General features: G+C 47.9%; 1 protein-coding gene and 1 long non-coding RNA gene across 5 annotated transcripts in view; one reads left to right on the top strand and one right to left on the bottom strand.

Moving 5' to 3' along the window:
- DVL1 (dishevelled segment polarity protein 1) overlaps positions 1–3,114 on the bottom strand; it is a 104,216-nt gene extending 101,102 nt beyond the window's left edge. For 2 of the 4 annotated variants that reach the window (XM_075113956.1, XM_075113955.1), the window contains exon 1: positions 2,786–3,114. In XM_075113956.1, the coding sequence (XP_074970057.1) occupies positions 2,786–2,955 (170 nt within the window). In that variant the 5' untranslated portion in view covers positions 2,956–3,114. The remainder of the gene's footprint in view (positions 1–2,785) is intronic. The other 2 variants (XM_075113957.1, XM_075113958.1) reach the window with 2 other exon arrangements.
- Positions 2,786–11,618, top strand: LOC142066507 (uncharacterized). Its single transcript, XR_012663727.1, has 6 exons — positions 2,786–2,904; positions 3,864–3,952; positions 4,675–4,820; positions 5,396–5,527; positions 9,909–10,011; positions 10,100–11,618. It is a non-coding gene; the product is annotated as an uncharacterized LOC142066507 (long non-coding RNA).
- The last annotated feature ends 1,977 nt before the right edge of the window (positions 11,619–13,595 follow it).

The raw sequence follows: 13,595 nt of genomic DNA on the forward strand, positions 1-13,595 counted from the left end.
GTTCAGAAGGAAATATGCCCCTCCTACACCTTTCTTCTCCTGCACGTTCCAAGAAGTAAAGCTGAAAGCAGGCTGGTAACTCAGCACAGGTACACGTAACCGCTTAATTTCATAACACAGCTTGATATGGCTCCTCGTCCCCAACCCAACTCCATTCCAATCCTCAGCAACTCTGTCTTTCAAGGTTGGAAACAATTCAACACATCCACTGTTTCGGAAGACAATTATTTATTACATTATTTCAGGATCCAGGAAAGGCTGTGCCTTAATTACAACAACATGTGCGGCATTGCGAGGTCAGTTCCCGATCACTGGCTTCTCAAGGAGGCTCCACTTCTCCAGGAAAACATTTGCTTTCCTAACACAAGAAGTACTTTTCACTCCACACTGGGATTTACAGGCCGCCCTGCCAAGTGGCAGTCTCCATGCCAAATCATAGCTCCGCACAGCCAATGAGCAGCAATGCGAAGAACAGAGCACTAGAACTGTAGAGCACTACATCTAAAACCAAAATGTTACTGTAGTTTAAGCCTAAGTACCACTTACAGAATACACAGAAGAGAATGTGTTTGGAGGACATTTTCAGGCACATAAGGTAGAAATTAGATACACAGTTCTGTTATGGTTAGTGGCAACTGCATCTATAATTACCTATTCGCAACGACAATTTTAAAAAGTCAGTTTGAAGACAAGGCGACAAAAAAAAGCCCATATTTACTATTAACGCTTGCTAAGACAGCCAAGATTCTTATAGGTTTTCTTCGGACTCCCTATTTGTCACAAGTATTTAGGATCCAGAGAGGAACAAAAATTTGGTTGACAAAGGCAAACAAAAATCTGACTGCCAGCTTACGGCTTGGAAGAGTCGCTGTCTCTAGAGTTACTTCTAGCTGGCTCAAGACAATGGATCGCTACCCTAATGCATTCAGCAGTTATATCTGAGACTGTTGTTTAAATAAGAGAGAGAGAGAACGTACAGGTCCTAATCCTCATCACCCACCTTCAGCCCTTCATCTTCCTTCACCTCCATTTCCAAGACAATGCAAGAATAACAGACAATTTTCACCTCAGTTTCGAGATTTATTTAATAAGAGAATTCCCTGTAGGGTTTACGTTACCCACTCTGTTACCTGGTCAAAGATCAAGAACAGCCCGAATGGGTTTGAGACCTTCCCAGGATGTTCGACATGCCTCAGCGCAGTTTTTGTTTTCTAGCACCAGATTTCTGTAGCAGTGGGAACGAACGCATATGCCATTTCAACAAACCCAACATCCTTTATTGAGGTTGCACCGCAACAACTTGAGGGTGAAGGAGAAAAATTTATGAACTGACAATTTCAAAGACCTTATTTTGAAAACAAACAGTTTGTATAGTTGTTTCCCAAAAAACAATATTTTCACAATCCAGAAAAACAAGAAGCCAATACCCCAACACTGCTACAGTAGCACGCCAATACTAACAACTCGCCACATAAGAAATACATGTCAACAAACAATATCTACATTCCACCATGTTAAAAAAACACAACGTTAAAGGCTTCAGGCCTCACGGATAAAAAAAGAGGCTACACAACGTGCAAAAAGATGCTTGGGATGATATATCCCACCAAACACAAAATTCACACCTCAGCTGCGGTGTTGCTTTAGTCAGGTCCGTATTAGTTTCCCACAAACCTGCTCTCTGTCTTACTGGCAAGGCATCAAAATAGGTAAAATTGTCTTGCCGGTGACAGACCTGAGTACAAAGAAAAGTGATTTGCTACAAACAGATTAATATATTTTGAAAGTTACTGTCTGGAAAAATTGTCAAATGGATTGTTGTTGGTTTATTATGGCTGTAAATACACCACAGGCACACAACCCTAGTCTGTGAAGGCTAGAACGGTGTCAAACATCCCCGTCTCCGGTCAGAAATCTGGCCTCCACAACCACAACGGTCCCTTGGAAGCCTGGCCCTCATCTTCTCCCACACTCCTAGCAAGCAGAACGTGTCAGCAGCGGCGAGCGGGGCGTGCGCCCTTCGAAGAAGCGGCCGTTTCGACCACCGGACTGTTTGACACCTGCCATCCCACCGACGGTGCACCAAGGCGGACCCAGAAAACCAACCCGATTTTTCAGACCGGCATTCCTGCACTTGCACAAGGCTTCACCTTTCAGCATTATCTCCAGCCTGACTCTCCTCGCCTCTTCAGAAAATCCCCGCCCTGGCGAAGCGCTCCTCGCCACAAGCTTCGCGGCCTGGCCCCGACACGGTGACAGCTACGGCCGGGGGCTGCCGCTCGGCCCCGGCGCCGGCCCGGCGGCGATGCCTGGAGGCGGGCAGCGCCCCGCGGGCAGTCACGGAAACACCGGCCGAGAGGCCTCCTCGCCCCGGGTCTGTCAGCTCCCGGGGCCGGCCGCGGGGCTCCCGCCGGCCGACAGCGGGGTGAGGGCGGCGAACGGCAGCGGCCGACCCCCGGGGCTGAGCCGGGGCCGCCATGTTAGCGGCAGCACTGGCGGCTTCCCCAGGGGTGCCGGCGGGGCCTAGCGCCGGGCAGGGCCCGCAGCCGGCGGCGGAGCCGAGCGCCCCGGCAGGGCCCGCACCCCGGCGGTGGCGGGGGGAGGCTGCGGCGGAGCCCCCCGAGCAGGCGGCGGCGGCAGCGAAGCAGGTGTCTCCCGCTCGGGGCCGAGGGAGGCTTAAAGACCTCCCCTCGGCTGTCAGCGGGAAGGGGCGCGGGGAGGAGAGGAGGGGCAGGGACCGCCGCTCCGGCAGGCGCGGCCCCCGCCGGCCCCCCGAGCCGCTCACCCGAAATCCTGGTCCATGGACTTGAAGAAGAACTTGTAGCTGTGCACGGGCCGGTTGCTGAGGACATTTTTGAAATCGGCCAGAGTGACTTTTTCCGGCGGGACGGGCAGCTTCACCAGGTAGGGGGTCTCCTCCTCGTCTATGTGGTAGATGATTTTAGTCTCCGCCATGGGAGACGGGGAGCAGCGGGGAGCCGGCCCGGGGCCTCCGCCGCCGCTCGGCTCCTCTCACGGCCTCCGGCCCAGAGCCGCCCCCGACAGGAAGGGAGCTCCCAGCGCCCGGCCGCCGCCGCGCAGGGGCTCCTCGGCCGGGATTTCGCTCCCTGCACTGCTCTCTAGCTGCCCGACCCGGGAACGGCAGCCCGCCGCCGCCCGCCCCGCCTGCATCCTCCGGCCGCCGCCCCCCGCCGCGCTCGGCAGCGGGCCGCCGCGCTCCCCGTCCCCGCTCCCCGTCCCCGGGCCGGCGGGCAGTGAGGGGGGAGGCGGGCGGGCAGCGGGGGCGCGGGGCCGGGGCCGGGCCGCCCTCCTCCCGCCAGCGCCGCTCTGCCCGCGGGCCGGGCCCGCTCCCGCAGGCCGCCCCCTGCCGGCTCGGCGGCGCCGCTGCCGGGGCCCGGGGAGCGGGACGGGACGGGGCTGCGGCGCTGAGGGGAGCGGGACGGGCCGCCCCAGGCCTCCTTCCTCGGCTGGCGGTGAGCGGGGACGCCGTGGTCCCGAGCTGACGGGGCGCTCCAGGGCCCTGCTGCTCCCGGACAGCCGGCGGGGCTGATCTCAGCCACCCCACCGCGCTGGTCCCCTCCCTTCCAAGGGCACAACCGGCAAGAGCCAAGGCGCTGAGCTCCCCCCTCCTCGCCATAAAAACCCTTCCTTCGCAGTCAGTCGGCTCAGGTGCACGAATGCCACTTCGGGTACTTCTGATGTGGCCGTGATTTATGAGTGCAACACACACGAGATGCTCTGTCTGTATGAACATCCCAGTCTCCGATGTAAGAAAAACACTTGCCGTCCCAGTAAACATCCCCAAAGGGTTATATATACACTATTAGTCCCCTTGCAGCTCTCTCCTTATTTTCTCCATCTAGGAATTAGTAAATGCTTTCCGGGCACAAACCCCTGGGCACTGCACAGAGGTGGTCGGCGTCCTTATTCCCCTAACAGCAGGAAAAGGGAGGTACGTTACTACCTTGGTTAGTAAAGCTTTATATTCTAACCCAGCAGCCTTTACAAGATGCAAGATACATTCTTTCCCATGTATATGAGACACGGGCAGGGCAGGGAACTGACTAACGTTACTCACACCATTATAAAGGCAGGCAGACCACTGTAGTTCAGGTATCTCAAGAATTCAGGCTCCCCTGCCCAGCAGACTGGCCCCCTTTGTGTTTCGTGAGAATTGAGATGGGTTCTCTTTAAGCAATGAGCTCATGGGTCTCTGCAGATCATGAAATTTTCCATAGTGCAGCTGGCTTCTCTGCAGCTTATGCTAATAAGAGAGCAGAGGCACATTCGTGGCTCAGAAGAAATTGCTTTTAATAGCTGCTTCACTGGAAGCCTGTTGGGCACAGAGCCCGCTGAGGTCCTTGGCACAGAGCAAGCTTTACACCTATCGTCACTTGAATTTCACAGAACAGCAAGAGCCGCTGTTCAGTGCTGCCAGGTGAGATAGGTATGTTTTCAAGGAGACAGTCCAGAGAAAAATCTTTAGGGCACCACGTTTTGCAGGTAATGTATTTGGGCAGAGTTCACCTTTCTAGGAATCCCCCAAAATGACAGCCAGAAAAATTAAGATTTCAGAACAGCGTGCTTAGGTCTCAAGGAATCTTTTGTTCATTAGAAGTACTTCTTAAGGAAAATCCCAAGCTAATGCAATTCTCTCTTTTTTCCCTTTCAAAGAAAGAGGACATTCACTTCTTGGAATATTCAGCTGCTTTCCGTGAAGGGGTAAATCACAGCTCAGTGACAGGATTACCTGTGGCACTGGAATGGTTTTTCTACCAGCACAAATCAGAGGAGCCAGTCGCGTCAGAGGCTGCCAAAAGGTCTGTTAACATTATTGCTATTTATTATTCTCAGTTTTCTGAAAGTTTAGTCATTACTAGTTCCCACCAGCACACTACCACATGGACGCTGTGATACCCCTTCTGGAGCCAAATTCTCCTATGCCAAGCCAGATCTGGGTACCCGTCTGCCGATGGCACGGTTAATCCACAACTCAGCAGGATTTAACAATATTGAGAAACCAAAACATCAACTATCTGCTGTCATTTCTGGTATAGTGAAGCAATTACAAAATCACATGCACTGGGGTTTTCCAGCTCCAGTGATTTGCTCATCTGCTGACTTTCATACCACTAACTTGAACGCCTGTGTGATCATCAAACAAGATAAACAGCAAAGTAAAGGTATATGGCCTTAGTCTTCATCACGTAACTAGTGATTTAGTACTGTTTTAAGTCAGGAATGACCAACATAGTACACTTCAAAGAGTACTTTCCAAGAGTGGTAGCCATTGGCGGTTAGTTTCAGCTTTGGAATTCTGACAGAGTAAGGCATAAAGTACTGAAGATTTCTTTAAAGCTGTACATTCAACTTTCTGTCCTACATGTGCGCACAGACACGTGCTACGGTTCTGAAAGCACCTGAGAATACTCTTGGTATGGAAAGTATGGCTTGAATCCACCAACTCTTCTGCACACAAGAATCTCTGAGCAAGACTGGGGAAGGCTTCCTTTGGCAGGATTATAAGGTAACTCTAGTACAAGGTAAATTTTCTGAGATACTGAGATTTATGTAGTTTTTGCAGTGTGAAACTCAGGCAAAATATTAACGTTCAACCCTTTGGTCTCTTCAGTTCATACTTAACGACCTCCTGAATTCCTCAGAGACCCAGGTGGTATCCACACAAAGACTAAATCTGCAAAGAGCTCTGTTCTTGCTCTATTCACTTTGCTTTTACCTTTGACAACTGAAAATATAATGAGTTGTATAATTGTCAGATGACTACCTTGGAACAGACATGGTAAGACTGGCTCTATGACTCACAAAAAGCTTTCTGTGTCCCCATCAAGCACAGAAGAGAGGAGATAACCCGCTTTCATGTTACAGTCAAACCACAAGCTAATCCAATTAAAGAGCAGACATAGGAATGCAGAATACACCACCTTTGCAAACCACTGGTCCATCAGGGCTAATATCTTGCTTCTTGCGGAGTTCATGCCTTAACACTTCTGTGGAAAGTAAATATAAGGCATAAAATCTCTTGCTATTAGTGCTGTGCTCTCCCTGATAGAGCAAACAGTCTTGCTGACCCCTGCAGGGAGCAGATAGTGCCCTGAGGCATAAAAGCCGCTCACCCTTTTCTTCATTTATATAGCAGTGCACTTCATTACCACGGAGAGAATAACCAAGCCCTTTTAAAAAGCCATCCTTTGAATTATAGTGATGGTTGTTGTTTGTCTCGGTGAATTCAAAAAGCATATCACACTCTGGGTGCTTAGCAAATAAGTATTTGTTTAAAGAGATATGACAAAAAGAAAATCAAAGCTCTGAGCACTCTGACACTCACCAAAGCTGTGACTTGGGACCCACTCTGAGCTTTCGTAGGTATTTTTAATCCACCTGCAAGAATGTGTTTGTAAAAGAACAAAATCATCTTTTACTTGGAGGATTATTCCTTGTCAAGAGTCAGTTGCCAGCAGTTTTGCTACTCACGTCAATGGAATCAGGTTTGACTACGCGTGCTTTCATTTGGGTAGTCAACCCTGGGAAATGAAGGCTTCCGTCTTCATTTGTTCCAGCAACACAGCAGGATCAATGTGGTTAGTATCACTGCAAGCTTCCCATCATTCACTGCCAGCTCTCCGAGCCACTTGTAGGACTGATGGTGCGCACCTATGAGGCGGCTACGATAGCACAGACGTATTAGAAACTAAACCAATGTCACCCATTAGCCAGGGAAGGTTCATTCCAGACTGGAATCACAGGAGTCACCTAGACACACAAAATCTGGGTTGCCGAAGTATTGAGTCCAGTCCTTATATTCCTAATCCTTAAGAATTTTCTCCAAAATCACCTTTGTTTAAAAATAAAAACAGAAATGGATTTTGGACTTTTATCATTGAAGGGATGTATCAGAAGCTGATGTCTGTATGAACCACACAGGAACTGTTGGACAACCTATTCCCCCTCTTCAGAGATCCTGTTTCCCCGTGGAAACACCAAGCGTTACGTGAAGACTTTCAGCACATTCATGAAGGCAAGTTGTGCAGCTGCTCTTCATCTCTGGGGCAAAGTTTCCGTCTCATTCTACCGATTCACACAGGCAAGATTAACATCAATGCAGAATAAGAACTAAACATGGAAATCATCCAAAAAGAGAAAGAGAAGCAGAAAGATAGAACTGCAACCACACAGTTGGGATGTGCTTAGCATTAAGGTGCTGTAGGCTGGCCCCCAAGCTGCTATGCATCAGCAGGATGCAATCCAAGTCAGTTTACACTACTCATGGATCTGGTCTAAAAGATCTGCAATTTTTTTTTCCTTTTTATTCACTCTCCCTGTGCAGCAGACCTTGGGCACAGTCAGGTCATGGCAGAACTTGGTCCTGAGAGTTCACAAGAAAATAAAGACATCAAACACTAGAGGGAGGCAAAAGACTTGCAGTCCAGCAATCTGCTCCCAGCCCCCTGGGCAAAGCTCCCCGGAGCTTGCATTGCCACTGAATTAAAAAACAAATAAACCTGGGGGGAAATGACACGGGGGTATTTTCAGTGACATTTCCAAAAACCCACTTAACTGAAGAATGTGTGTTATGGAGGGATATCGCCCTACAGGTCTGTAGGAATGAGGCGCTCTGTACTCCGCAGGGGAGGGGAAAAGAGAAGAATAGAGGACAACGTTCATGTTGATGCTCCACGGGGACTGCTAAAAAGAAATCAGAAGAATGTAATGGAAAACATTAACCAACATTGTTAGCAGATGCACACTACTTATGGGATTCATAGGAATGAAGAGTGTCGCCTCCAATTTCAGTCTCTTTTTCATCTAACTTGAGTCTATCGCTGACTGTTCGGTTACTGCTACCGAAAGTCTGATGCATCTCAGTGTGATCCTGCAGTGATGGAAGAATTATCACACTGAACCAACTATGTTCCTGTCCTTTCGAGGTCTCCCAGCAACAGCAAACCTCAGGTGAAAATCGGATGCTCAGACAGAATAGCATCAACCTCCCTAACCCTGCTGCAGAAACGCTGCTAACTTCTGTCTTGGAACGCAACTGTACTTCAAAGCAACAATCAAAACTGTGGAGATGAGTCTGCAAAGAGGTGAAATGTTATTGCAAAAGGCAACAGGTTGGGCACTTCAAATAACTGAGTTACATCAAGATGTTTTTGAAGAATTACCCTTTTCTCCATCACGTGTTTGCTGTAGATGGGCCTTTCAGAGGGAAATTTTCATGAGACCATCTCTTGTCTGGGCAAAAAGCTCTGACTCTGAGGGGAAGGAGTGATGCCTTCCAGGCAAGACCTCCCTTGTTGCTGAACCACATACACAAAATGCTGTGGGTTAGAACATCAGTACTCCAGCTATGGAAACTCAGCATTCCCACACTTTTTCTGGAGTCTTCTCATGCCAATCATGGAGAACCAGTCACTATCACACACGTACACTTTTTGGCAGTGTCAAGCATTTTCAGACATTTTCATGTGATGCACACCTCATCAACGAGTTTAATGGGTCAATACCAGCTCCTACTCATGATGACTCAATCTGCTTCCTTTCCTCAGCCGTTTTCTGGTTCTCCTACCTATTCTTAGCAGCTGCAGCACTTTTTTTTAAAAGAGGAGAGCCACACTTGAAAAATTTCCCTGCAGCAATTGTCTTCGGAGCAGCTGATCCGCAGAGGGCCACATACACATCTGAAAACTTGACCTCTAGGAAAGAGTGGAGTTTTTACTTAGAAACATCTATTTGGATCTTTATCCTACTTCTCTCAGGTCCCCAGGGTTTCTTCTTCCCCTCAGGAATGTGTTCTGTTAATGACTAGCAAGTCCTTCTCCCCTGGTAAGACTCTCCCCAGACTGGGAGGCAGAAAGGAAACGGGGACAATCTGGACTTCATTTCAGTCAAGTTAAAGACAATGAAAATATTTAATTTCAGTGGTCTGCAAAGCAGGCCCCGTGGTTGCTAAATTAGCTTTTCCTTGTTCCCAGTTGCTTTCCTGGAAAATCAGACCCATTGTCTACAGAGACAGAGAAAAGTAACAAGATGCCCCAGCAACAACTAACTGACAGCAGAGTTTTTGGCTGGAGTCTGCCAGCAGAGACGCACTGTACCAGCAGAAAGGAACAGGGCTTAAAGCATTAGTGACACCCAGCACTAGCTACGGCTATGCAGAAAGACCTCACTCTGAGATAATTGCACAATTGCAGCTGCCTATTTTTGCAGACTCCCCCACGTGTAGAGAAGAGCAGAGCAAGCCACACCAGGTTCAAGAGGGAACTGGACAATTTGTACATGCATAGTGTCAGGCAAGTACAAATAAGCAGGCCTGCAAACACTGCGTTTGTGTTTTTGAAGCCCTCAGAAAAACTCCGTTCAAGCTCCAAAATCCCCCAGCAAAGAACAGATCTAGAAATCTGACCCAACACATGTCACCTCAGTCCAGCAAAATGGTGGCATCTTTGGCTCCCAGCATCACCAGTATAATCTGAAGACTTTTTTTATGGCCTAGTGCTCTAGTTTGCCTGTGGCATTTGAGGAAAAAAAAAAAGAGGTAAGTTTAAATCTTAGAAAAATGCTGTTGAGTCAGATGTTCCCAGTGGGACTGGCACCAGCTCCAGGATGATCTCACTTTGCCCAAGGTGTCTTTTTTTCAGTAGTTCTCATTAGGCTTCTCCTGACATGAAGAATCTCACTTACAGGTTATAGCAGGGACTGACCATAAAGTCCCACAACGATACCAGAAGGGGTACTTTATTGCACAGGGCCCCTGGCTCCACCTGCTCAAGAACTCATCATTCATTCTCAGCAACAGCAGAGCCCACCAAGAAGGAACTAACCCCTGTCCACTTCTCATTGTCTTTGTGTCCCAACCCTTTTAACATATTTGGGGTTTTTCCCCCCAGGTAATCTGAGAAAGCGCAAGCAGCCGTCACAGGGGCCAATTCACCCCAACAAAGAGGTGGTATGAAATGGCAGGAGACTGGCTGTAGTATGATTTCCAACCGGGTAAGAGAGAAGATAATACTTTCACCAGAGCTAGACAAGCTAGTCAACAATCTTAGTTTGCTAAATGCACTTTTCTGCCTCTTTTTAGTTTCATATCCTGCTTTGGTCCTTCAAATTCTTGCACTTGCACCCTGCACTGCCCATCAAAGCACTAATACAAGCTGTTTCCATCAGTGTCCCTGGAAGAACTCTGTCACACCAGCTGGGATAGCACTCAGTGGGTGGAAGCCCTCCAAGAGCAGAATGTGCAGCAGGAACTTTGCAAGGTGTTAGTTCTGCAAGTAAAAGAGGAATTTGGGATGGGAGCAAAGTATAAAACTGTGCAGTTAACTATTCCAGCAGGATATGTTATCTTCCCTTCTGGATCTGCAGAATGAGGTACTATGAAGGAGCTGCCAGCCTTCATCTCTGATAGATGGTTTGAACTCCATCTACAGCCACAGATCTGTTCATTATACAACACTTTTGGAGAGCTAAAATTTGTCTGTGGGCCCCATGACCAAGTCAAATAATGATGTCCCATGTGGAAACCACACTGAAATCACTGGAATAACTCATGGCTTCCAATCTGCACTTTGTCAAGCACTTTAGGATGCTCTGAGATGAAACACGCTGCACAGCTATTGGGAAGAATTAGCTAATGCTGGCTAATAGCTTAAATAGCATCTCCAAAGAGCAAGAAATAAAATCAACCTTAACTTGAAACTCCATTTTGTTCTCCTTTATTTCTTGAATGCTAGGAGAGTTACACAACAATGATAAATGGTAAAAGTTAAGTAACAATAATAATGAAAATTAATTCTGTTACAACAAAGGAAAAAAAACCCCAAGCTTTATGGAACAAGTCCTCCTCTCAGTCTTGAAAGGGAGCAGAATGTGCACAGAGCTGAGAAGAGGGGACTCTAGCTCTAGTCTCAGTTTTAACCCCTTGTAAGGTCACTGCCACACACCCTTTCCTTGTTCCACAAGGGCTTACATTCCATACATTACCCTAAGAGACTTTCACTTCTCTGCCCTTGTTGAGCTAGAGTACTCACTGAGAAATAACTGGTATAAAAATATTAGGGGTTATTATTATTTTAACTAACAGAACATAAAATGCATGTCTCAGGAGACCAAGGAGACTATAATGAGGCAAAGCCTGCCAAGAGCCTGCAAAGTGACAAGTAAAGAGGTCTATCAAGATGCGGCATTCCATGAGTACAGCGAGAACACTACTTCGAATAACTCGGGCAAAGCACATTTACCAAAGTGCTACACACTTAAGGAATTACTTCTCCATGAGAGGCAAGTTACTGTCCCATATTCAGGAAAGAAAGGCTGAGACGAGAGAGAGAGAGAGAAAACCAACCTGGCTAGAACTGCACTAAGCCTGTGGCAGAGCGGGAACAGAAGGCAGCAGTCCTGCCCCTAGCCTAGTCGTTGACTGCACGTCAAGCCTTCAATTTTCACGTGCAATATCAGCTACATAGACTTCATGCCAGTGCCAGAGACTGACAAAACACAAAGTGCATATGTAAAGGACCTAAATGGCTTCTCAACAGTATTTAAGGGCTAATAGCCTTTGATAATTTCTCTGTATTAAGAAATAAACAAACAAAACTCTTCACTTCAGTGTTCTGTTTTCTTCCTTTTTTCAACAGTTTGAAAACACAACTGGTTACCCAGCAGTCTTGCCTGGATCTCTTTCAGCCAGAAGTTTAACGTGCTAAATTACATGCTGGATTGCAGGCTGCTTTTGAAAACCACTGCTCTGATCATCAGTCCAATCACACAACACATACCTCTCCTGAAGAAAAAAGGGCCATAATCTCAACTTGGACACCCAGCTTGATCAGTCTAGGGTTGTACTGGCGTGTCTGACCCTTACCAAATTCAAACTGGTGATCAAAGCAAGGATGAGGAACTCAAAGTTCTTCCTAGTGTTTGTTTCAGAGATCATATTAAATTTTTTCCTCTTAAGCTATTTTGCAGCCTCAACGTCAAATAAAATATTTAAATGCCTCTGGAGTTTATGAGTAACCCCACTTTGAGCTGGTGTCTATATGAACTGTGCTAAGCAATTTGAACTGGCAAGTAAAGATCTCCAACCTTTGACTCACAGACATGAAAGGGAGGGAGAAAGACATTAATGACAATTACTTGAGACTGTGCCACCCTGATGGAATAACCAGTGCAGCCTCATGCACCTGCAGGAATGCGGCTTGGGTTTCAATCAGGTCCAGCCAAAAGCAGCCTAAGAAAGACTGTCTACCTCGGGGGAAGGGCAGGGAAATAGGGGCCTGGGCCTGACCCCAGACCCTCCTCTCCACTCCTCATGGGCCTGCCCAATCTGAGCAGTTTTGCTGGGATAAATCATAAGTGAAGATAAAGGCAGTTAATTTGAAACCACAAAAACTGTCCAGAGAGCAGTGGAAGTGATAAGCAAACTAAAAGTAAGGATCTGCCCAGCTGTAGCTTAGGAAGGCTCGCCTCCACCTCTACTGTTATATTCTATTATTAATATTTTTAATATTTGAAGGCATTAAAAATAAGGGTCCCCAGTATACTTATTCTTTAACATAGTCCTCACTAACAGAGAAAACTATTAATACCTATGAAAACTGACGTGGTCCGTTTTCCACTCCTATGGATGCATCGAAGTACTGACGTCCTAGCTTCTGAACAGACAATACGGTTCCTTCTGGTAGACAGGAGGCCTTACCCACCGCGCTTTTGGCAGAGCCAGGGAGCTGAGCTCAGCTTCAGTGTAAGCAGATGCAACTCAGCAACCATCACACCCAGTGCAGCACACCTCTGAGCTGCTGAGAGTCTTACTGAGCCCTGTCACACAAGAGGAGGGATCAGTGGTGTTTGTGGGAGGAGGGAGAGGGGGTCTGAAATGGGATTTAGTTGTTTAAGAACATTGTCATCAGTCCGACAAGACACCCAGGTTGGTAGGGGTGCCAAGAAAGGGGCAGGTATGGGACTTGATATTGATTCCTACGCTGGGGAGGCGCATGGCGTTGGGTAGATCTCAAAACAGCACTAGATCCTTACAGTACACGTGCTCCTGCAGCGGGCAGCTTCACCTAGCCATAACATCTCTTTCTGGTTTGACTGAACTTGTGCCCCTATTAGATGGGGCTGACATGTTCCCGGATAAGTGGCAATGGTGGCCAAAACAACAGTCAAGACACACACCATGCTAGGCACCAGGTCACATTCCCAACTGTTGAGGTGGTAGACTGAGATGCCTTCCTTGGACCACAGCTACTTCATGCCTTGCAAAGACCTCAGAATGCTCTGGCCCCAGGAAGAAATCCAGGCTGAAATACCAGTCGCAAGCGGAGCACTACTTCAAGACTGAAACCACACCATCACCCTCACATCCTCCCTCACTCTCACAGCTGTTCCACACAAGCTCCTCTTCACACTTCCACCACCCACAACATCCTGGAGACCCTACCCCAGTTCCATTCAGTCACCAAGCCCATGCGCAATCCCTCCCTCTGCCGTTCTTTTCAGACCACCAAAGAGTAGGCTGGCAATCCTTGGCCACCTTCACCCTCACACAACAACACAAGCCCCTGATATCATGCTCA

The sequence above is a fragment of the Phalacrocorax aristotelis genome, chromosome 19 (genome assembly GCF_949628215.1).
Source record: "Phalacrocorax aristotelis chromosome 19, bGulAri2.1, whole genome shotgun sequence".
NCBI lineage: Eukaryota > Metazoa > Chordata > Aves > Suliformes > Phalacrocoracidae > Phalacrocorax > Phalacrocorax aristotelis.